Raw genomic sequence first — 26,747 nt, 5'->3', positions numbered from 1 at the left:
TCATCAAACTTTCCATCAAGCAACTTGTTATTGTTACGCATGTCCAAGGATTTGTATAGTAAGATACTTACTTTACAAATCCTTGGTATGTCGGAGGCCCGCTTGACAGTCTCCCGAATGACCAAAACACCATAAAACCGTACAGTTCCGTTCCCACACTGTGGTGTAGATAAGAGCGAAATAACACCAGAGGTTCATAGCACTCTGTATCCTTACCGGGATTCGTTACGTTTTTTAGAACGTTCCGATACGGAAACCGGAAGTAGTTCTATAGCAACAACTATGCTGTTGATAAATGATTATTTTTAATCGTATTTTTGAAAATATACCATAATTAGTTTTAGATGGCTGAAAAAAAATATGATCTTGCACTCGTGAAAACCGTTACAGACAAGAAAATCAGACCACAAGAATGGTAATGTTTTATTTGTGTAACCGGAGGGGTTTTTAAGTTCTTCTTCTTCCATATAACTAAGAGTTGGGTTCCTTGAATGAAACGTTTAAACTCTGCGGGACTACGCATGGTGACATTACATATCTAGTCCCCTCAGGCTATATACAGTATTCACAATAAAATCAGGTTTCAATAGCGACATTGCGTCTAGATGCAGTGAAATGCATTACACCTTTCGTGTAGACAACGCCTTTCGTGTAGACAACACCTTTCGTGTACACAGTGAGCAAGGTCTGTGCAAGACCAGCTTTCAGCGAAGTCTGTGCTAGACCATTCATGAAGACTGTGACTGAGGTCTGTGGTAGACCTTTCTTGTAGACGGTGACTGAGGTCTGTGTAAGACCAGTAAGCTCTTAAATAAAAGCTAAAATGAGAGGTTGTTATATCAACCAAAGTGGCTTATGAAAACAAGCCCAGTACAATTATTTATCTTAGCAATTATTTAACAAATACTATTCAAATATAAACACTCTAAAACTAAATTATAAGTTGCAAATTCAACAAAATCTGAGAATAAATTCAATGAAATATAACACAATCATGACAATAATGTTACTAAATACATTTTGTATATTGACATGTGAAACAACAATTTTTATCAATAATTCATATTAACAATAGTAATTTAAAATTATATATAAATGTTAATTTTACAACAGTCAATTTTAAAGGGACATAATACTGTTCTAAAACATAGGGTCGCCGTTACATTTGGATAAGTTGATCTTCATTTTGGCTTTTGTAATTTGTATGACATTCATACAATATTCTGTATTTGTATTGGAAGGTGTAGAATCCAGTTAAGGCTTGTATACATGTACACGTTGGCTGGAATGTTGACAAATGTTCTTCTATTGCCCGTACAAAAACGTGTTTACGATAAACATTACAATTTACAGGAAAGGTTGTTTCAGTTCCTTCAAGTATTTTTGAAAAATAATTGTATCCTCAGAAATTGGTATATGTATTATGTAAACATTCACTGAATTGACAATTGTGTCCTGAATGTGTCAGTTAAATTTAAACGGAAAAAGATGTAGAAATATTTGATTTTTGTGTACTTCAGCAAGTGTAAAATAATTTGTTACTCAGAACAATGCTACACTGAACCAAAATTGATGATGATGTTGGGTTTTAACGTCTGGCTATCTGAAAAGATATTGCGGACTACAATAACCTATATTCTTGCAGTGTTGAATCTGCTGTTCTTTTCCCTTTCATCTTGCTCCAACCTGGTGGTTGAGGTTGGTACGGAGTGTCTGGCCGTTCTAGTAGGGCGAAGGCAGTTCAAATGGCCTCTGGATCTGGCAATGATATTGGCGATGTATGTGATGGTGTACGAATTAGGTAAGGGCCATCAATGTCAAAACCTTCTGTGAAATCTATCCTACAACGCTTACTTCTAGGTTTGGTTGGAGTATAGAAGTACCGGCAATGGCATGCCTTCTGGGAGTTGTACGGACTAGTGACAGTGTCCGTCTTGATGTTGAGTCCCTTTGGTTCTCCACCATATTTTGTTGGTGTAAGTGTTATACCAATAACTGTATCCCTGGCTTGCGTCTGACAGATGTCATTTACGCTTGTACTGGTGGTAGGTTCAGGGGTTGCAGCAGAAGCAACAGCTTTTTTGGAGTCCATCCACTGGGTGAAACGCTCAGCATTTTGTCTCCTGGTAGATTGAGGCTTGTGTTTCCTTTCAAGGGCTGGCTTAGGTTTCCTGGATGTAGTGTCCTGGTCTTTAGCCTTGATCCAGGTGAGTTGGACTGTAACATGGACAGAACTGGCAGTAAATTTCCACTCAGGTTCTTTTCCTTTGAACTTCATCGTGGCTAAAAGCGCTTTCAAATCATTTGGTAGTTCCATAATAATTGTTAAAGAGGTTGACGGTTCAGAATACAGCTCACAAATTAATGAGCCAAAATTAAACAATTGACAACACTTTAAAGGAAAATGTCAATCATATTTAACATCTGTACTTATGGCCCTATGCATAAACAAAGGAAGACAATAGTTTATTAAATATGTAGGAAAATGCCAAAATGATGTTATCTGTTGAATTTGAAATTTAAGTTAACGTGTCGTTGCGCAGAACCAATAACATTCAGTTTTGAATCCAGTTTCTTACCTGGAAGAAGAAGTTATTTGATATTTATAAATCAACTGTTCTTCAGTGATTTTTGCATTTAAATCTTATCCCATTGTTCTCTGAGTGAACATAATTACATGTATGTAGCAAATTAAAACATTTAAACTACACATAGAAAAATTGAATACAAAATAAAAAAAAATTTCACATAGTTGCCTCCTTTATGAACTCACTTTATTGACAGAGAAATATAACACAAGATAATCATCTTGATTGCCATAAATTACAAGTTGAATTAAACTCAGCAGTGTGTTGGTAGTCATTTCACTCTGATAAATGTACATGTATCGATCTTACTACATTATCTCACAAATGAAAAATACTTACTGGCATAATTAAATGTACATCCTTCACAACCACATTCTTGAATCAGTAACATCTGCAAAATATCATTACCTAACATTGACTAACAATCTAATCTTAAGAGCTGTGGTTGAGTGGTTAATGCATCAAGCTACAAACAATTAAATGTTCCGGGTTTGATCTGCCTTTTCAGGGAGAACATTTCAGTTGGTTTTTTTCGGCTCTCCCTTGACACCATTTGCAAGAATGGTCTTGAGAAACTATGATAGTCTGTCAGAAGACGAGGACAAATGGCTGACCCATTTTAAGAGAATGCAATATCTCTTGCATGTTAAAGACACCCTTGTAGATTTCGAAAAAGGAGCTGCCTTACATGATTGAGCAAGGTTCTACCATTGTATATTCTTTGTCTGACTAACTATCTTACATTTTGTACATGAGCAAGACTCAGCAATTGTATGTTCTTTGTCTGATTTGCTATCTTACATGAGTGATGCTCTACCATTGTACATGTACAATGTATGTTCTTTGTCTTTACCAGCTGCCGTACATGAACAAGGCTCTATGATTGTATGTTCTCTGTCTGACTAACTATCTTACATGAGGAAGGCTCTACAATTGCACGTTCTTTGTCTGACTAGCTGCCTTACATGAGTGATGCTCTACCATTGTACAATATATGTTCTCTGTCTGACTAACTATCTTACATGAGGAAGGCTCTACAATTGCACGTTCTTTGTCTGACTAGCTGCCTTACATGAGTGATGCTCTACCATTGTACAATATATGTTCTCTGTCTGACTAACTATCTTACATGAGGAAGGCTCTACAATTATATATGTTCTTTGTCCGACTAAAATATAGCTATCTTACATGTACATGATGAGCAAGCCTCTGCAATTGCATGTTCTTTGTCTGACTAAGTGACTTGCTGTCTTATATGAGCATGGCTCTATAAAATCTAGTCTCAATACCTTGATGGAACCTACACATGTGGTCTACTAGAAGAAATACTTTACTTTAATTACATCATTCACTAGTTCTTACTTTTCATATATATGTGTCTGAATATTTTCAAATCTTTAAGATTTTCTCTTTACTTTGTTGTAACACTATTCATTTCTCATGTGACACAAATAAATTCCACTTCTAAGTTCTTTCTTATAGCTTCTTTTTCTAAACTTTTAGGTGGAGAATTTTTTTTCTCTAATATACTCTTGTAATTTGTTTCTTTCAATCTTTCTTACTTTTTTTTCAGGTGTGACACACCAATCTCTAGAGGGTAATACCTAACAGTTCTTGCTTCTTAATTTACACACTTTTATAGCAACACTCTATCTTATACTTCAAAGTAATAAAAAGTTATTGCTAAATGAATGCACCTTTTTCAGAAGTCTTTGACTTCCCTTCAAGCAGGTATGTGTATATATTGCAGGCATCGCAAAATTTGCAGGGCATTATTACAGGTAATCACTTCCTACTTTTCCTTTTGCTTTATCAATTGCAATTAAAAAGACATTTATTATATGTCATTTTAAAATTCCTTCTAATGAGTTTGGAAAAACATAACTTGAAAATGTGTAGCAATGGTTTATTCTACACTTTGTACATTAGGTATCAGAAATATAGTCAGAATATTGATGATATAGAAAACTTAAGCAATAAGCTACAAAGAGTAAAACATCGGACAAATTGGTGACTCCAACAAACTTTAGAGTAGTGCCACCTATATATGTATGCATTATGAACTGTGAGATTGTTATCAGTAAAAAAATGAATAAATGAATTAATTTTTAAAACCTCTTTCACATCTGCTAACTCATATTCTCATATTCTTCATGCACTTAGACCAAAAATTCTCTCTCTCTCTCTCAAAAATGTTATATGTGAATTATGTCCATGCTAAAATGTTATTACTGTTTTAATAGGTATAAAGAAAGATTACAGACAAAGTTTATAAAGTCATTAAAGCCAACAGATACATCTAAACATCTTGTGGGCAAAAACTGGTTATTTGTTAAAGATGGGCTGGATGACTTTAGAGATGGCTATCCACCACCTGTGGAAGGAGACATAATCCTCAAGGTAAATCCGGCTTTAAATAACTATCCACCACCTGTGGACAGGCATGGGGTAATCGTAATCAGTAATCGCAATCAGCTGTAATCGATTACATTTTGCAGTGTAATCCTATGTAATCAGTAATCATGCCATTTCTGATTACAAGTAATCGTAATGTAATCGATTACATTGCCATAAACAGGTGTAATCATGATTACTTTTAGATTACTTAAAGATTGCATTCATATGATTACTTGCTGATTACAAATCTTGTATACTGGTATATAGGAAAGTAGTATTTGATAGACAATATGAAAATGTAAAGCATGAATAAAAAAATCATGAAACTAGTATTCACTATGATGGGACTTTGTTTAATGTGATAAATAGTATCATCTATAACAAGTTTTGTATAACCAAGTGTTTTATTTTGTTAACAGTTTACTAAAGGAATTTTCTTTCAAGTGTTTGTGAGATTGAGCTCTTATGATATAAGAGTATGTCTTGAAAGCATTTTTGTTCATTGATTGAACACTTCTGATATTAACTCCAGTGGCGGATCCAGAAATTTACATAAGTGGGGGCCCACTGACTGACCTAAGAGGGGGCTCGCTCCAGTCATGCTTCAATGATTCCCTATATAAGCAACCAAATTTTTTCCCAAAACGGGGGGGCCCGGGCCCCCTGCCCCCCCTAAATCCGCCTCTGAACTCCAATTTCATATAAGTATGCCCAATATTTTTATAAAACTAAAATGAAATTCAAAAGCAGAAAATATTTAGTTCCAATTTGACTGTGAAGATCGACATACATAAATGCATGAACCCTTTTAATTCAAAATGGAATTTAAAATCATATTTCATTTTTGGACAATTTTAATAAATTTTGTTTTCCATAAATATTATGATATATATGTATTCAAAATTTTCAAACAAATTATGACAATTAACCACTTATAACTTTATTGATTTTGCAATTAAGGCAATAAAATTTCAATACCCAAGCTCACCTATTGTTTGTTAAAAAAATGAAATTAGTGATTAATACCTGTAACAACATTTATGGATGTGTCAATTATGTCCTCACAGACAATAAAACTATACTTAATTGATTTTTCCGGCGTTTTGCATTTGCGACGATCTGCATTTCATTTGCTCCCATTTTTTTTTTTCATTTGCCCCAATATTTTTAAAGGTAAATTACAGGTGAATAGATATAAGAAGATGTGGTATGAGTGCCAATGAGAGAACTCTCCATCCAAGTCATGTTATTTTTCATTTATCATTATAGACCTCTTCCGTTAGCCACTTGTACAAATTTAATGAATCACCATGGGGAGGTGGAAGAAGGCCTACAAGATACATCTCCAGACTTATTCCTTGACCGTACCCATAGTTCTTTAGCCTCTGTCTTTCGGACATCTGCCACATGATTATGCTCGTTCTGTGGTTTGACAATAGAATCCGTGGTGACTCTCTGGCTTTATACGATTTTATGGTACATTTGTAGGATATGTTGTTATGTTTCAGGACACTAACCTTTCAATATGTATGGCCCTCTTTGGCTCGTTTCAGTGTGCAATATGTCCATCGTGTTGCAACGAAGTTCCAGAACAATATTAATCAAAATTAACATAAATGAACAAGATTTATAACCAGATTTTACCAATGGTATTATATAGTATAGTACATGTACAAGTATTAACGTACCTGTAAATCTAATTAGGAGCAAATATAAAATCGGCGCAAATGAAAAAATGAAATCGGCGCAAATGAAAGAATGAATATTTTCAAAATCGACGCAAATGTCATACGCCCGATTTTTCATTATTTGTCCAGGTTTTTTTGTGAATTGGGCAGTTGTTTAAAATTTGTAGAAAAAAAACAAAGTTATATCTGTTACATAGAGAAAGGACACTCGTCTATAGCTTTGTAATCAAATTACACATGGTACACGGTACTTGGTAGTCTAAATTCTTTTAAATAAGATTAATAAATTATGGCTTTAAAAAAAATCACCAAAATTAGCTTTTTTGTGAGGATTTAAGTTATAAGGAATTCTTTAATATTGCAATATACAATGTAATCATAAGTAATCACAAGTAATCATGATTACTTTAAAGAAAAGTAATCTTATGTAATCAATTACATTTGAAATAAGGTGTAATTGTAAGGTAATCGATTACATTTTATAAGCAAAGTAATTGTAATTTAATCAATTACATGTATTTCAAAGTAATCAACCCCATCCCTGCCTATGGAAGGATATTTCATCCTCAAGGTAAATCATGCGGGCTTTAAATAACTCTATCCACCACCTGTGGAAGGAGATATCATCCTCAAGGTAAATAATTCATCATAGATACATTGTACCAGGATTTTAATTTTGTGTTTCAATCAGACATCCTGAGGACCACCACTTTTCGCGAACTCTGACACTCAATCATCATGGAAGGAAAACGTGTTTGTCAAATTATAGATGGGGATGATTTTAATATTTAGTCTGTAGATTTATAATGTTGTGTTTTAGCCATTTTTATGATTACCACTTCCTGTTTTCTAATAGTTAGCAATATTCATTGTAAAACAGAAATGTTCTTCAAAGTTTTGAATGATCAGCTATGCTCCAGCTATGCTCCAGCTATGCTCCAGTATAGATTTTCCACATACAGTTGTAAGCAGCAAGACACAGCTACAGCTGCTGTATTAGTCTTATCTTTTATGAAGAAAATTTAAAGGAAAAAATTAGCATTTTGTTCTTTGGAAGTAAAACTGTTCATCCTTATTTTTAAGTGTTTTTTTCCTGTTTTTATATTCTTAAATGGCATAAGTAGTCATAGTGATTTCATGAAAAAAAAAGAGAAAAAAAACTGTACAATCAGACTTCATTTGAAATGTGTTTATTGCAACACTGCTTATAAATGTTGCTCTGATGAAGGGAAAGTGTTCTCTTCTTGATAATAGATGAAATTTGATTTTTTAGGGTTCTAAAGGACCAGGGCCAAACATAAAAGGTAGCGGTGAGAATTTAAGTTCTGTAAAACAGCCAGCAGCAAAGAAAAGGTTTACAAAACATCAAATATGTTACTCAAGACAGACTCCATTACAACAACAAATGAGAGATCACATTGATGAAGTGGAGTTTGGACTAACACAGCATCCACTGGCTCTTTATCCACATTTTGAGGAAAACTGTCCTCCAGATGTAAGTGTTTATTTCCTCCCTAATCCTCTTGGTGACTATTCTACCACCATAATTATTGTTTTATATTTGTCAAAGTAGAGGATTCTTTGTCCTGGACTGCTGGAAGGGAAGAAATTGATATAACTTTTCCAATGACAACAGTTTATATTTAAAATGTTGATGACTGATGTCGAAAAAATGATCCATGTTAGGATATGAACATGCCCAAAAATCAGGCATATGAAGTTTAGCAACATCTTTTCAAATATTAAGAAAATTCCAAAACACCATAAAAGGTAACAACTTAAGTGTTATATGGTTAAGTTATATTGTTTTTTAATCTGTAAATTGTACTACATGTATATGTAATGTTGCTTAAAGTCATATGAAACCTCAAATAAAAAAAAAATATGCATATGTTTTTTAAAACTAAATGGATAGTTTTCATTATACAACTTATGTATATTTAGATATAGGAAGATGTGGTGTGAGTGCCAATGAGACAACTCTCCATACAAATAACAATTTAAAAAGTAAACCATTATAGGTTAAAGTACGGCCTTCAACACGGAGCCTTGGCTCACACCGAACAACAAGCTATAAAGGGCCCCAAAATTACTAGTGTAAAACCATTCAAACGGGAAAACCAACGGTCTAATCTATATAAACAAAACGAGAAACGAGAAACACGTATATATTAAATAAACAAACGACAACTACTGTACATCAGTTTCCTGACTTAGGACAGGTGCAAACATTTGCAGCGGGATTAAACGTTTTAATGGATCCAAACCTTCTCCCTTTTTCTGAAACAATAGCATAACATCACAACAAAGAAAAACATACGATAAAATATCAATTGGCAGACTTAACTCAATCAAAAAAAGTATGATTAAACAATGAACGAATAAATTTGATCTGCGATATCTGAATACAAATGCACAGTTAATTAAATATTAGAGACAAACATTCATGACCAAAAAGCTAACAAACAAATTCAAACACAGGACATGACTGAGAAATATTTAACCAATCAATGTTCACTTTAGAAAAAAAACGTTTTTTTTATAATCTTGAAGTTTATAAAAATGTTGTAAGAATATGTGAAAAATTGAAGATATTACAAATAATGAAAGCTGGTGTACAGACAAGATCCATATAAATAAAAAATAACAAAAAAGCATTATAAACAGTATCAACAGGTCGAATTAACAAGAAAATACGATTTGAGAGTACTATACTTTTTTCTGAGGAAAATTCTTTAATTTGTCCACATTTAGAAGAAGTTTACTTATTTTTAATTGCTTGCTGCCAGGAAGCAATTCACCGACATATTTTCCTTATGCATAGTGACCTAAGCGTGACCCTCCTCGTAAAATTCTGGTGATAGCAATATGCATGAATCTGTCATTAAAATAAACAATTACCTGATTGTATATGTTAAACACTTGCTAAATACCCATGATTTTTGTTGATTATTTACTATAAGGTGACAATCGGTAAACTTGGGCTTCAAAACACGGCATTTAATGAGTAGCCATATTTGTTAAATCACAACAGACAGAGGGAAAAAAATTGACGATTATACTGTAATTATTTGTGTAAAAAATGATAAAATCGTGCACAGAGGATTAAGTTTATGATATATATACATGCATTGGTTCAAGAATTGGATAAACATTATTTTTCACCAGTCACTCGTTTCTTATGACTTTAACTTTTTAATCAAAGATGTTTTGTTATTTTAGTATACATTGTGTATCTGATTATATCTCTGTTGTACCACCTTGGACAAATTCTGCACACAAGCTTTAATACATCTCACTGACATCTAAGGTCCTGATTTAATTCTGTTTTAAATGTAATTTCTTTGATTGTTTTAAATGAATACTACACAAATGTAAACCTCTATTTAATAAGGTCTACATAAAACATAGCAAGTAAAGTTCTTTTAATTTGTTAACAGAATGTAAATTAAAATGCATTACATTTATCCTTTGAATGATACCTACTTTGTTTCTTTTCTAGTTGTTTGATATGATCGTAGATCTGTTAGATCCAGAAATAAATATGATGTCAGAGGAAGGATCAGAACGAGATGAATATGATGAAGAAATTGTAGAGGAAAATGAGGAAGAAAGGAAATCAGACATTGATGAGGAAGATGATAAATCTGTGAAAGAGGAGAAAGAAAAAGAAAAAGAAATGGAAAACTTTGGGTAAACTCCATATTATATATATGTTTACTAAGAATAAATTAAAAATAAAAGCTAAAGCAATGATTTGATTGAGACTAATTTCCAGACTTCACTGTAGGGTTTATTTTTTTACAAATGTTCGCAGAGACATTTGTTATTGGTTTGCTTAATTTTAACTGACACAGGAATATTTATATGGTTAGAATAAGATACCTTATATTCAGCTGAATATTGTTAATTGGACCAAGTCTGAAAAGTTTGTTTTTTTTTACCTGAGAAGTAACCTAGATGAAAGCTAAGTAACAACAAACATTAAAATATTTTAAAATTTACTTTATCAAACCTTCATTAATTTCATGAAGCTTTTTATGATTAAGAGATAAATGTCTGAAGCAAACTTTCGAAAATATATATTTTTCATTTTCTGAGTGTTTTTGAAAATAAAATCTATATTTTAAAATCATATTAAAAATCCAATTGGCTTACAAAATAATGAAATCTGCACAACCTGAGTGGGTAATTAACATTGATGTAAGCAATTAAGTTCACAATACACCCTTCATCAATGAGTAGAACCAACAGCGTAACTTAGTTTTAATCCTTTTCCAAGTAACTAACTATTTAAATTATTGTAGACACATTATTATGGTTTATCAACAAGTTCGTGAAATTTAAATGATTTTTTTAAATATTGATGTATTTCTGTAATGATATATATTTCTTGGAGAATCAAAAATCATTTGGGCAGCAATTCTGATTTGGTTGTCAAATGCTCAGTATCTTTTTGGAAAACTATGGAATTGTTTTGTGAAATAATTCAAGACATTTATTAAACTATTGACTGTAAGGAGAAGATTCTTTATTTTGTCTTCATACATGTAGACCAAAGATAAATCTTAAAAACATGTACAATTTAGTATGACTCATCTTTACAGCTTAATTTTTGTGTGTTTAAGTTTGGCACTTTCAATAAACCAAAATAAAGCTACATCCAAAATAACACAATTTACAGTTTTACACAAAATTTCATTTTAGTGGGGAAAAAATACCTCGACATCCATATAGATGGAAAGACAAAAAAGACAAAAAGAAACCTGGTGATGTGAAGTCAACACAAGCAGAAACACAGGTTAAACATGTTTTTTATGTTGTTGTAATTTGAACAATATTATTACAGATAGAGACATTCAAATTGAGTGTCATAAACAAGTGATTGATGGCTGCTAGTTCAAATAGATTTGCAATTAGATTTTTCAAACAACCATTTGATTAAACAGAAAATCCTTTCTTTATATAAAGATTGTGTGAAAGTGTAGTGTAGAGAGTCGAAAAATCAAAACTGTCAACCAAATTAAAAGGACCATCAAAAGCAAGTAATTTATTTAAAACATCCATAGAAAAAGTAGTTAAGGAACCAGTAAAAAGCACTTAAATACAAATCCTTCTATTCAGATCTACCAATAATATCTTTTTTATATTTTATTTTTACTTTAGGTTAGGTAAAAGCTGTAAAATAAACAAATAAAAAAATGGGGTCACCGACCTCGTTTATGATTTAAAACGTCATCATTTTCGTGGAATTTGGAAATCATGAATTTTAGTCAATAACAGTGTAATATTTTATGAAAAGTCTGTAACCCATAAAAAATTTGTGTTTTTTGGTAACCTTGTTGTTAGTACAAACTGTATTATTGATATCACCCTTTTCCGAGTGGAAATTGATAACAATAAATTGTTAAAATAAATTTCCCCCTTTTTTATTGTGAAATTATCTATAAAACAATCAAGTTTAATAAAAATTGACCAACGCTTTGTACTTGATACATCCCTCACAGCTAAATGGAAGCTCCACTTTGGCAAACGTGTTACTGCCGGTCGGAAAAAAACAAGTGACCATATTTCTATTCCCCAATCACTTGTGAGGGTCATGAGGTTGCTAGAAGTATACTCATTCAGCTGTGTTACCGTGATTATCATTGGAACCTAGTCCTACCTGCTAAATGATTTGTTTGTTAATATGTATTCCTATTTAATTCTTTGTTCTGCCAACTATTAAACAGAGAGAATATGTGGTATGTGTGCCAATGAGACAACTCTCCATCCAACTCACAAACATAATTTATGTTTTTTATTCAAAAATTGCGCATCTGTTAGGCCAACTAAAATTAATAAGTAGATTTTCATCCAAATTTTTGAAAAAAATGGGGCGGGTGGGAGGATTTTATTTTTAAAATTTTATTTCATATGAAACCTTCTTGTCACGTGTTATTCATATATGCAAGTGTAATAACAAGCCTTTATCATGTAAATACATCCATAAGGTATAGTGTATAAGACAATAACAATCAAAACCAAGGAGTAACCAAAGACTCATAAAACCAAAAGACATTTACATCAACAGCTACAAATAATAAGTAGGAAACATCACGAACTCTACTAAAACCAGGAGTGAAATCAGGTGCTCCGGAAGGGTAAGCATTTCCTGCACCGTATACGGTACCCGTCATGTTATATTTTTGTTCAGTTCGGTAATGATGGAAGGTTGTTATGACTGAGGAAGAATATCACTGAGATATGATTTCTAACACACTTTTGTCATTATGGCATATCAGCTTATGATGGTGGCCATAAAATTGTTTGAGTGATGACTTTAATTTGATTGATTCATAGCCCTGTCTTTGAAATTTTTGAGAAAGAAGTATACCTCGTTCAACAAAATCAACATACTTTGAGCTAGCTCTAGAGTAACGTATCAATTGAGACACACACATATATACTCCATATGCTGATGCCGCTTTTTCAAATTCATAAATATATATCTGATTGGCAACCACTGTTCTACATGTAATTGCCGCTGTAGAAACCTATCTTATAGTAAACAGCAGAAATGTGGACAAATGCTCTTTTCAGTTGGACAACCTACATCAAATGTATTTTGCTTTTGAATCCGGGCAATGTTTTGTTATCCTAATAAAATGAAGCAAATGCAATGATATGCAACACGAGTACGATGAGTACAGAATAAAATGAAAAAACTCAAACAGTGTTGAAATATAAAGTTGGTCCTTAATATAATTATGCAAGATGCAAATATAATTACAAATTGAATGTAGAACATAAAGTTGTTTAGTGACTCTATCGTGGGTATTGGGACAGAGGATGTTTGCTGTTTTTTTCTACAAAAAACTAAAGGCGCCATGGCTAAATCTAAATCTAAGAGCTTGCTATAAATTAATAAATTAAAATTGCTTATGTTTGTCCATTTTCTAAACTCAATATACGGTCACCATTCTAAAAAGATCATGCTTGTGTCAATTTCTTTATTCCAGTCAAATGTGTTCCACGATTCTTACGCTTTTGGGTTTCATTCACAGTCCAAATTTCTTGACACAAAGTCATGTCAGTCATTGTATAAATAAAATAAATCCAAGGTGTTTTACTCACAAACATTTGTGTCATTAAGTTGTGACATACGGCGATTTGCGTTCTTGGACACAGCGTTTTACTCGTTACCCGAATATTTCATGCCCTTCTCGTAATCAATCTCTATTCTCGGTAAATGATAAGAATACTCTCTCTAAGAAATACGAAAACCGAAATTGGAAACAGGAAGTTTTACATGAAACGAAATTATCGACGGTTACCGGTAACGGAAATGAACAAAATCCGGGAATCGTTATTTTTCATAAAATAAAAAAAATCGGGGCGGGAAGATTTCAGAGGGGCGGGCGGGGATGAAAATCTATCAATTAATTTTAATTGGCCTTACCTAAATTGAAATATATCGTAGTTCCATTTCACAAGTGTTCAAAACTTAACGAATCGGACCAGACGGATGAAATAAAAAAAACATGTAGTGTTAGAAGTCCATATATGAACTTCTATATATGTACTCTTTTTTACACGTATGCATTGTTGGGTTACTGTATTGTTCGCGTTTATGCTAAATCTTTTATTATATGCTTGTAAACATGTAAGAGCCTTACACATTCAAAATACGTTAGTGCAGTATGCACTATCCATATATATGTACGAATTGTACCTATTGCTATAGATACATTGAATTTTGATGACATGATTGATGATTTATGTACTGTCTTAATGGTTTGGGGAAATATAAATACAATTAAAAACCTACTATATGTTTAAACATATTTAATTATCAAAGAACATTGACAATAGAATTAGACACAAGTTTTGCAACTCAGAAATGAGTATCATATTATAATTTGATTAACCTATATTCTTGTCAAATATCCAGATTGGGTTTTGTTTCTTGATGGTCATTTATGTATGTATTTTCGTTTTCGTTAGATTGCTAGTTGATTAGTTGACTATATTTTTATTCATATAATTTATTTTGCCGTTTTGTTGTATGTTTTTGCTACACTTGATTCACATTTATTTAGACATAATTTCATTTCAATTTCTTCTCGGCAAATCAACATATCAAAACGATTATCCTTCTCTCCTTAGGATCAAAGAGGAATTACTCTCATAAACGTTTTTTATGCTGACGGCATAATACCGTTGCACTGGTATGTGCGCATAAACAATAGAGGGATTTGTCTTTAAGGTAGATACAGGGTGTCTTCCTCCATCTTGGATTTTGAAATACCAGAAAACATAAGGTCTAGATCTTTGATAGAATGTGCAAATTTTGAGAGTAGTAGGTAATTCATGTGTAAGAATTTTCATTTCAATATAGAAAATGAAATGTTTTATCATATTTATGGTTGTATTTTACAAATAAACAAATAAACAGAAACTTTTGCCACATAAGGGGAGGCAACTCAAATGTAAGGGTAGATAATTCAGATAAAGGTAATTTTACGATTGAATGTGTTAGGAATTTTTCTATTTTATTATGTAGCAAGAAAACGGGTCTGGTGACCTCATTTTTTCTTTTTCTTATCTGAAAGCATACTATTAAAGCTATATTCTCATATATTATCTCAAAATTTTATGGTGCAGTTTTCGTTTTATGGCAGAAAATTGGGGTTTCCATGCATAATCTATACAAAATCTGTTAATTTTGAACAATCTGTAGCATGAAATAAGCCCTGTGATCCATTCTTTTTTTTAATTTTTTTTTTTAAATAAAATTGAAAATGGAAATGGGGAATGTGCCAAAGAGACAACAACCCGACCATAGAAAAAAAAAAACAACAGCAGAAGGTCACCAACAGGTCTTCAATGTAGCGACAAAATTCCCGCACCCGGAGGCGTCCTTCAGCTGGCCCCTAAACAAATATATACTAGTTCAGTGATAATGAACGCCATACTAATTTCCAAATTGTACACAAGAAACTGAAATTAAAATAATACAAGACTAACAAAGGCCAGAGGCATGATATAAACTACGTTTTGGCAAATTATTAAAAAAATCTATGGATTATAATTTAGACACCCCATCTACCTTAATTGTAGAACACTTTTTTTGTGTGTAGGAAGGAATCAATAATAGAGACCTTTAAATCTTCAGAGAGGGCATCAAGCTGAGATGTGGTAATAATATGACTGTTTAATATAAGACTTTCTTGTGAGCCTACAACCTCAGTTGAGAAGAATTTATAATTTCATTCTTTAAAACTTCAATGTAGTAAAAACACCATACCACCACAGCATTGTTGGCTGCTTTCTTTGCCCCTGTATCCGAGTACTTGGAAGTTTGTTAAATATAGAAATAGGCTTATTATGTTCCCTTTCACTTTTCCTAAATTATATTCAAAAGAATTTTTTGTCAATTATTAGATTTGATAATTTGCTATTGTTTCTAAAAGATTGACTTCATGAGTGTCAAAATTAACTCTTGATCATTTGAATTAATTGAGTAGTTTTTTCCATCTTGTACTAGACTGCTTGTAGAAAAATAAACATGCAAGTACAAGTACCTATTTATCTTACAGAGTGAACATATAAAAAAAGTTACAAAGGAATTTTGTGATTGGGTGGCAAATCTTGGTGGAGAGTCAAACAAAAATAATATGGAAGAGTCAACTATAACCAGTTTATTTGCCAGTGGCTATGAAACAAAACCAGCCCTGTCAGTCCCTATACATGTAGTAGAATTAACCAATGTTCCACAAGAGTTAAGAGCCACAGCTAATGTAGCACAACAACAACAGGCAACAAAGAGTATACCAACTGAAAAGAAAATTCCAGAAAAATGGGTAATATATAGTTCCTTTTTACAAATTACTGATTTGTAGATCTTATTGTGCAGAAGAGTTTGATTTATTTAAGGAATGACTCTAATATTTTTTCTGTCTATGAAGAAATAACATAAAACATTTGGTGCACACTGAATAACGTGCGTAGCGGGTTATTTAACAGTGTGCACCACATTTTTTATGTTATTTCAAATAGACAGAAAAAATATTACAGTCATTTCTTATAATTTAATTCTAAATTCCATTTTAAACCGTAGAAAACCATGAAAAAACGTTGATGACGTCAAGGTCACATGACTAAATTATGTCTATGGGCTCATTACAAAATAACGTCAGCCAATCAGAAGACGTTTTACATCCAAAATTAAATTATTATATATAGTTAATGGAAAAACAGCACAAATAGAAAAAAAAAACCATCTTGCTTTTAATGTCAAATTAGGAGATTTTGCCATGTTGACTAATGTGTAGATCTTAGTGTGCTAAACATATTTGCTTTTACATTTATGATACTTTTTGCTGAAGATGAGACACCATGTATCAATGGCAATAACTCTTATAAGCAGTCAATTAACAGTTATAAAAAGTTGACTTATGTAGATCTTTAATATTTTGCTTAACACTTTTCTTTTACAGTTCCATTTATATTTGATTAGAACAGGAGAGAAGCTGTGTGTCTATTTAACCTTAAAGATAAAATTTTAATAAACTGATAAGTTTGAAAGTATATGTAATCCACATTAGAATGATTAATTGTCAATTTATCAAACAGAAATTGAACTTCTAACAGTTTAAAAATTTGTACTTTGTATATATTTATTTGTTAATTGTTGCTAACTGAACGAACCAAAAGTAACTTTAGTATATATTTTTGTCTTCAGAAATACAGTGGTAACTACCAGCCAACATGGGTAAAGTTCAAATATGGCTCCTGGTATTTAGATCCAAAATCATGGAAGAAAAGAGATGCTGAAATTCCGTTACTAGATCCTAAAGAAGTTAAAAATCAAGAAATGTCGGAATCGAAGAAAAAAAGCAAAGAATTGGTATATTTAATGCTTCATATTATACTTAGCATAAATCTTTTATTGTTATAATTATTACTGATGGCTTTTTATGCCCCACCTACAATAGTAGAGGGGCATTATGTTTTCTGGTCTGTGCGTCCGTTCTTACGTCCGTCTGTCCCACTTCAGGTTAAAGTTTTTGGTCAAGGTAGTTTTTGATGAAGTTGAAGTCCAATTAACTTGAAACTTAGTACACATGTGCCCTATGATATGATCTTTTTAATTTTAATGCCAAATTAGAGTTTTGACACCAATGTCACGGTTCACTGAACATAGAAAATGATAGTGCAAATTTCAGGTTAAAGTTTTTGGTCAAGGTAGTTTTTGATGAAGTTGAAGTCCAATCTCCTTGAAACTTAGTACACATATGCCCTATGATATGATCTTTCTAATTTTAATGCCAAATTAGAGTTTTTACCGCAATTTCACGGTCTACTAAACATAGAAAATGATAGTGCAAGTGGGGCACCTGTCCTATGGACACATTCTTCTTGTACCTATATTTATATATATATATATTTATAATTTCTTACACACTAAAGGTAACTTGAATATTTAATTTGGTTTATCAAAATGACATAAAAACAAGCACAAACTAAAAAGTGATTGTAATGTCAGATTACATTTATGTAAGAGGCTGTGACAATAAGCATAGAGCTTCAGGTGGAAAGTGAAAAAAATAAAAATCATAAAATCTTGATTATAAGAAACATCTTAGTCTTATAAGACTATATGACAAGCAAAAAAAATTATGCCCCCCCTTTTTTTTTCAAACCCTGAATCCACCTTTATTAGTCCCAAATACTTAATAATTGGCATATTCCATCTACAAACAATTACATCATGAAAAATTTGCATTTTCCAGTTGCCATAGCAACGTATTACAAAAACATCATCACTGATAAAAATGTTTTATATGATTGGCAATTGTTACTTTACTTTGAACTTGTAACAACAAACACACTTCTAGTCACACTTTTGCTCTAGGTAGCCTGCAAATGTGTTGATTTTTGTCTAATTTTGTTACGCTTTTTGGACTCGTAACTAAGGAAACACTTTCCTAAGATACAAGATGTGATCGAAAAGATTTTTTTTGTATCGAACATGTTTTTTTTTATATAACAAATCAATTAAGAGGATTTTAAACTGAATCTAAATTTTTGCACATTCCATGTTTGTACAGTACGAAGCTCAATGCATATTGGCACGGCCTCTTAAGTGTCCCTTAGTTTTGCTTCAGCCATTATCTAACACCTAGAAGATTCCTAGAAGGATGAAACACAAACCTATATAGTTACACCATTACCAATGAGCATTTATATAAATGACAATGGACATAATATAAAATACCAATAATGAGATTGCCTATTCACCATATAATTATGTCCTGTTCTTTATATCCCACCATCCAAGGTATTACTTGATACTACTACAAGCAACTGGATGGGGCTTAATTTTTTCACTTATCATAGATCACTTCATCTATTGGTCATTATTTCTATTCAAATATATAAACACTGAATGTGTTTTGATTTTCTTGTAAACAGATTTTAAAATGTGCCAAAATCAATACCACTTTGTGAATATATAAAACATAATTAGTACAAATATGATGATTGCTATATATGTTACAGTAAATAGGTGAAATTAGGAAATACACGTAATTACTAAACATTTCAGTAAATACCTGTAATCACTAGCCAATTTAGTAATTACATGTATTTACTAGTTGATTCAGTGATTACTGGTATTTACTGATTATTTTTGTCATTTTTACAGCTATTTACTGACTTCATTTTTTTGTTTTAAAATTAAAGACATAATTCAAGATACCGAACAAGAAAGTAAAGGGATAGGGATTTTTAGGGCTTATACTTAAGGATTAAGGAATATAAGGCACATCAAAAGTGCATACTCATTAGAGTTTGTGAATCGAAACTGGAAAATGGTGGTTTAATACGTTTTGAAACTCCCTAAAAATCAGCATGCAAGACATAGATATCAATCCAAAATTTAGACAGACATTTGTGGGAAGTTTGAAGTGATATTGATTTGAAAATTGGTAAAAAGTTTTATCCACCCAAGTTATAGATGAAGTTGGAATTTTGTTTCTGGATGATGATTTTGTGTAGAGTTGTTGTCATTGAACTCGAAAATTAACTCCACACTTACCCCTTATGCTTGTAAATATTGATTTCAGAATTGGTATTAAGTTGACAAATTGCAGATCAAGTTCAAATTTTGTTTATATCTGATAATTTTCTACATAACTTATATATTCATTTTGTGGCATACATGACAAAAAAATAAAATAAAAAGCAATTTAAAGCAAACACTGATATACGTTATAACTCAAAAATATAAATCATGATTGATGAATAAATTGAGTTAAAAAAAACCAGGTGACCGATTCAGGATCTTGAGAGTCTATTGTTTATATTAATTTTGCTTTTCAAGTTGCCCAATGACAAAAGTTTAATTCTTTTTTCTAAATAGTTCATTAGTTTTCCTAGTTTCTCATTTTTATATAGGGGGACTGTTCTTTTTCCCATTTGAATGATTTTACACTAGTATTTTTGGGAGACTTTTATAGCTTGCTGCTCGGTGTGAGTTAAGGCTAAGTATTGAAGGCCATACCTTGACATACAATGGTCTACTTTTAAAAAAAATATGTTACTTGAACTGAGAGTTTTCTCATTTGCATTCATACCACATCTTCCTATATCTATCAACTATAAAATATAAAATTGAGAAAGGAAATGAGGAATGTGTCAAAGCGACAACAATGACTTCTGCTGTCGGACATTTGTGATGAATCTAATCTTTTTGTGGATTGAATAAGTCACCTTAAAATTTCACCCCTTTTGTTGACATTATTTTCATTTTTGTCGAGCATGCATGTGACTTTTATCGCATAAACGCGAGACATAGCGAACCAACCTATGTTCCGTCATCAGCGGCTAAATTTTGATAACTTTTTTAAATTATCCTGGATTTCTACCAAACTTGAAAAGAAGCTTGTTTATGATCATAAGACAAATATTAAGAGGTAAATAAATCATGTAAAAATAAAATCCTTTTTTTTCCTCATTTTATTATACATGTTATAACGAACTTGTTTGTAGTTTTCATGCCATTTAACATTAACTTTTCACTATGACTGGGTTTCCACCAAACTTGGACAGAAGCTTGTTTATGATCATAAGATAATATCTTGAAGTAAAGTTTGTAAAATAATACTTTTATCATATATTACTTATAGCTGATCTTAGTTATTTCCAAGTTAACATTAATTTACATTCAAAGAGGTCCAATTATTAACTTGCAAGTGCACAACTCATCAACCATGTTTCTCAGCATATTTAACAAAATAGAACCAGTGAGATTGCCTGCTAAAAGTGAATTATAATTTCATTATAATTAATGACTTAACAACACAAAAATCATATTTAATTTGCTATATATTTCGTAGCTTTGCACCAATAAATAAAAAGAACATTTTAGGTTGATCACTTTCGAAGAGTATTCACTGATCTTCTAGTAGGTATTACCATAACTTTTTATCAGCTGACCATATTACAACATTGTTTTAACAGTTAGTAAATAGGTGTAAAAAATCATTTAAAAATTAGTAATTACTGTTAATAACTGGGCAGTTCTAGGAATTACTTGTATTTACTAAGTGCATCGGGAATAACATGTAATTCCTAAATTTTAGTAATTACATGTAATTCCTAATTTCACCTATTTACTGTAACATATATATGCATGTCCATCGGATAAGTGGTAAAGCATTTTATAGGAAGAGAATGGTATATAATGATTATATATTTAATGAGGATTAGAATAGGATTAAAATATTTCATTTTACACATAATTTTTATTAATCACATTAAAATTGGAAAGATTTAAACAGAATAATACAATATCTGAAATTTAAAAAAAACTGATGTCTGTGACCATGTGTATAAATATATTGATATTTATATCTCTTTGCTTCATATTAAAGAGTTATTTTGTTTTGTAGAATAATGATATAGCACAGTCCCATGGTGCCAAATTATTTATGGATTGGACAATAGATGTTAAGAAAGACAAACGGAAACCAGAAGTAAGAGTTATTTACTGCAGATACTGACTGGTATAGTGGGAAAGTTCTTGAAACAAATAAGATTTTAACTATCTTTTTATGATATTTACATTAGAGTAAGGTTTCAGAGTTAGGGCTAGGTTAGGGATTAGGTTTAAGTGTTAAAGCTGATGTCATGGTTAGTTATTGGTTAGATTTGGGTTAAAGGTAAGGGTTATAACAGTATTATTGGTTATGACAATAAGGTAAAAAGAATAACATTAATTTGTGACAACTTGTAGTTACATTCATACTCAGTTATCTTAAATCTGATGATGAACTGTTAGTTGTGAGTTCAGTGTACTGGTAACTGTCAGTTGTGGGTTCAGTATACATAACTGTCAGCTGTGGGTTCAGTGTACTGGTTATTGTCCATTGTGGGTTCAGTGTAATGGTTACTGTCAGTTGTGAGTTCAGTGTACTGGTAACTGTCAGCTATGGGTTCAGTGTACTGGTTATTGTCAGTTGTGGGTTCAGTGTAATGGTTACTGTCAGTTGTGAGTTCAGTGTACTGGTAACTGTCAGCTGTGGGTTCAGTGTACTGGTTACTGTCAGTTGTGGGTCCAGTGTAATGGTTACTGTCAGTTGTGAGTTCAGTGTAATGGTTACTGTCAGTTGTGGGTTCAGTATACATAACTGTCAGCTGTGGGTTCAGTGTACTGGTTATTGTCAGTTGTGGGTTCAGTGTAATGGTTACTGTCAGTTGTGAGTTCAGTGTACTGGTAACTGTCAGCTGTGGGTTCAGTGTACTGGTTACTGTCAGTTGTGGGTCCAGTGTAATGGTTACTGTCAGTTGTGGGTTCAGTGTGATGGTTACTGTCAGTTGTGGGTTCAGTGTAATGGTTACTGACAGTTGTGGGTTCAGTGTACTGGTAATGGTCATTTGTGAGTTCAATGTACTGGTAACTGTCAGTTGTAGGTTCAGTGTAATGGTTACTGTCAGTTGTGGGTTCAGTGTACTGGTTACTGTCAGTTGTGGGTTCAGTGTACTGGTAACTGTCAGCTGTGGTTTCAGTGTAATGGTTACTGTCAGTTGTGGGTTCAGTTGAATGTCACTGTCAGTTGTGGGTTCAGTGTAATGGTTACTGTCAGTTGTGGGTTCAGTGTGATGGTTACTGTCAGTTGTGTGTTCAGTGTAATGGTTGCTGTCAGTTGTGGGTTCAGTGTACTGGTAATGGTCAGTTTTGAGTTCAGTGTACTGGTAACTGTTAGCTGTGGATATAATGTAGTGGTAACTGTCAGTTGTGAGTTCAGTGTACTGGTAACTGTCAGTTCTGGGTACAGTATACTGGTAACTGTCAGTTGTGGGTTCAGTATACTGGTAACTGTCAGTTGTGGAAATAATGTATTGGTAACTGACAGTTGTGGAAATAATGTATTGGTAACTACCAGTTGTGTGTATTGTTTACTTAACTGTCAATTTTGGGTTCAGTATACTGGTAACTGTCTATTGTGGGTTCAGTGTACTAGTAACTGTCAGTTGTGGGTTCAGTTTACTGGTAACTGTCTGTTGTGTGAGTTCATCATAATCTGTAGCACTGTTTTGTCTCTTAATTGATGAATTATTTTGAGTTCTTTCTTTAGATCATATATACAAAACTTTTTTGATCAGAAGAATAGTACTAATATACTTATCTTGTTCTTTGATACCAAATGTTATAAGAGCATTGATCATAGGGTCCATTCTTAATATCAGTGGGCCCTCAAGAAAATGTACATGTGTTAAATCTGATTCTCAATATAACTATTTAGGTTCTTAAATTAATCAAGTCAGGTAAAGGTAAGATGTTCAGACAAACACAATTTATGTTTTAAAGTTGCCTTTTTGTTAATTTGTTAACTTATTGTTGTCAGTTGATGAAAGAATCGTTCATTTTACTGTATTGACCATACATGTGTAATCCAATTTTCTTGCAACTTGTCAGTTCAATTATTTTTTTTAATTTCATTTAGTAATGTTCTTAAATGTTGAAATTAGTATATTGCATTGATGAAACAACTCTCTATTAGTGACATTTAACATATTGCAACACCAGATAGGTTGCTCTGAATAAAATTAAAAATATGATTGAACACATTTAAGAAATTTGGTTAACACATGTTTAGTAAATGTTGTAATATAAGAATTGTATTTGTTCTCCTGAAAAGAGTTTTTCTCTATCTTGAGCAACAACCATGAATAATAATTTCTCTTTTCATTCAGTTTTTAATTCTTCAACATTTCTATACCATTTGTTAAATAATTTTTATAAATTTTGTTAAACCCTCTAGATCTGGTTTTAGAAATCAATTGTATTTATGATTGCCTTTGACAACATTTTGTTGATAAATATCAGTTGAAATTAATGTATTAATTTGATAAGTACCTTGCAAGAAAATTACTTTTGTCAACAAATGGGAGACAACTCATGTTAGATGCTGAGAGGGAGTAAAACAAAAGGAAAACAATGTAGACATATATGTATATGTTACAAGTTTTGAATTTTAATATATTTGTTTATATACATGTAGTACAGTGTTCGAATTATGAAAGATATATTGAAGTAATTTACAAAGTCAAATTTTACTCACCCCTCAAACCTATAATTCTTTCTACCACTGGTCTATAATTGTTCTTTGTTCATTCAGCTGCATAGTTTTTATTTTAATATTTCTGAACATAGGAATAATGTTTCATGTTTCTTGCAGTTTGTTTATCTTGTTAAATAGCATTGATCTTGCTATCTGCAGATGAACAATAAAACTCTTAATATTTGATACTGTTTATGGCAGCAAGTTTTTAGAACAAATAATTTGTATATCAAAACTCCACTTGAAACTTGTTTGCTTTAGTACTTCTGTTTATCCCCAATTAATGTAGTTTTTTGTGATTTTAGTAAGATATTTATATAGTGAAACCTGTTTAAAACGAACCTCTCAGGGACTTAAGATTGTGTACAGTATTTGCTGATGTTAGGTTTTATCAGGTTCAAGACTCATTTGATATGACAGTGCTTAAGAACATGTTTGGTTTAGACAGGTTTTCGATTTATGTAGGATTCGGTTAAGTCAGGTTTCACTGTACTGTATACTGGTATGTTAACATTATAAGCAATTTAAAAATTGCCAGAAATATTTAATTCACACATTATTTAAAAATTATTTTGTCTAGACGTTAACTATTTTTAACTTTTTATAGTTTCTAGATGAAGTAGCAGAAATACAAACCAAAGCTGCTGAAGAAGAAAAGAAACGAATCGAGGCGGAGCTAGCTGCTAAACAAAAGAAGACTTTCTTTAGAAAAAAACAAGTTGAAGTCTCTTAATAACGTATCAAGTTATTTGTGTGTAATTATTATTTCATGTGTACTGAACTGAACATCTAAAGTTCCATGCAAGATGTGTGCTGCAAAAACGTTACAAAACTTTTCTCAGACCTGACTGTTTGATATTCTTTATTTTTAAAGAAAACAGAACATTTCTAGGAAAAAGATATTTTTGTTGACCATCAGTACATCAGATCTTTTAAAAATGTACATATTGTTTTATTAATTTTTTTTAAATATGTCATATAATCTGTAAAAATCCCTAATGCCTGAAAAAAAAATATTATGTTTTTTACATTCATGCAAGATTGTGATAAAATTAAAGTGTATAAATAAGTTTTGTTCTCGCCTGTCAAATTGAAGGACATAGTGATCCTAGCTTCTATCATTGGCGGCATCAACAATTTGAAACTGTTTTTCTTTCATTTTAAATTATTTTACTGGTAAATGAACTTATTTTTACAGTTGACAATTAAGTACAGTCTAAGTTTATTGTTTGTTTCATTTCAATTACTTTGTCAAACTTTCATTATTATGAAACTTTGACAGGAGCTTAAGCTTGTTTATGATTAAGAGGTAACGTCTGAACTAAACTTTTGAAAATATATTGATTTTTTATTTTACTTCTTGGACCAAAGCTTGTCTTTTAGATCAACAAATAGCATTTAAAGAGAAAAAGGATGATATTTTTAAATCCTGTATATTTAGACGAGACACAGGGTTCAAATTGTTAATCTGTAGCCTCATTTAAATGCAAACTTGCTGAATTTATTTTGCTATGAAATAGTTTAGGTTTGACTTTTACAATCATTTGATGGTATGAAATACCCACATTTATACCATACACCATACACTCACTGTTCCCCTTTTCCATTCAAGTCATACACAACTTGTACCATTAAGAATAACTCCAAGTGAGGTAAACTATAAATTTTAAAACATTATCTTTTAACCTACTAAAATTTGAAACATTTGTCTTGCACCATTTACGTTTTCCAATGCACATTTGAATTGAAAGTTTCCACCACTACAAGTCTGTACTCATATTTGCCAGATCTTATTTAGAAACATATAAAAATGGAGAAAAAATGTGCAAAGTAATTGATTATGTCAAAAGGCTCTACCAGTCTCCTGTATTGTACCTTGCATTTTCAAGGTGTCATTTTAGGACCTCACATAGGGATAGTGATCCGGCGGTGGCAATAGCATTTGCTAACTTCTTAAAAGCTCTATATTTTATGAAGAAGAGGACCTGGATGCTTCATACTATATAGATGCCTAATGTTACAAAGTTTCCGTCTCATATGTCCATTGACCTTCACCTCATTTTCATGGTTCATTTCTCAGTGTTAATTTTTTGTGTTTTGGTCCGTTTTCTTAACTATAAGAAATAGATCAACTGTATTCGTTGTATGGAAGGATTTTAAGGTGAATATAGATATAGGAAGATGTGGTGTGAGTGCCAATGAGACAACTCTCCATCCAAAATATATGTCTGTCTGGTAGGTATCATTTGACCTTGACCTCATTTTCATGGTTCACTGGTCAATGGTAAGTTGACATGGTTAAGTTTGGTTAAGTTTGTTTCTTAGATACTATAATAGGTCAACTATATTAAATGCATAGATTGATTGGAAGGTGTACATTTACAAAAGAAGCAGGGTATAGTTACCAATGAGACAACTCTCAACAAGAGACCAAATGACACAGGAATTAACAACTACAGGTC

At 31.9% G+C, this 26,747-nt stretch overlaps 1 protein-coding gene across 4 annotated transcripts; it reads left to right on the top strand.

The window, feature by feature from the left end:
• The first annotated feature begins 235 nt into the window (after positions 1-235).
• On the top strand, positions 236-25,228 carry LOC143042508 (protein FAM47E-like). 4 transcript variants are annotated; one of them, XM_076214841.1, is made up of 11 exons: positions 248-415; positions 4,162-4,185; positions 4,832-4,988; positions 7,947-8,168; positions 10,176-10,366; positions 11,381-11,474; positions 16,255-16,518; positions 17,400-17,564; positions 21,613-21,696; positions 23,467-23,494; positions 24,893-25,079. In XM_076214841.1, the coding sequence occupies exons 1-11, from the start codon at positions 345-347 to the stop codon at positions 24,901-24,903; spliced, it is 1,311 nt and encodes a 436-aa protein (XP_076070956.1). In that variant the 5' UTR covers positions 248-344; the 3' UTR covers positions 24,904-25,079. The 4 variants fall into 4 exon arrangements, with proteins under 4 accessions (XP_076070954.1, XP_076070956.1, XP_076070953.1 ...); XM_076214838.1 differs by lacking the exon at positions 23,467-23,494 and having other exon boundaries at positions 24,893-25,228; XM_076214840.1 differs by lacking the exon at positions 23,467-23,494 and having other exon boundaries at positions 259-415; positions 4,162-4,319; positions 24,893-25,228.
• The last annotated feature ends 1,519 nt before the right edge of the window (positions 25,229-26,747 follow it).

The sequence above is a fragment of the Mytilus galloprovincialis genome, chromosome 8 (genome assembly GCF_965363235.1).
Source record: "Mytilus galloprovincialis chromosome 8, xbMytGall1.hap1.1, whole genome shotgun sequence".
Lineage (NCBI taxonomy): Eukaryota > Metazoa > Mollusca > Bivalvia > Mytilida > Mytilidae > Mytilus > Mytilus galloprovincialis.
The sequence above is the reverse complement of the archived record's forward strand: the minus strand, read 5'-3'. Positions and strand labels throughout refer to the sequence as shown.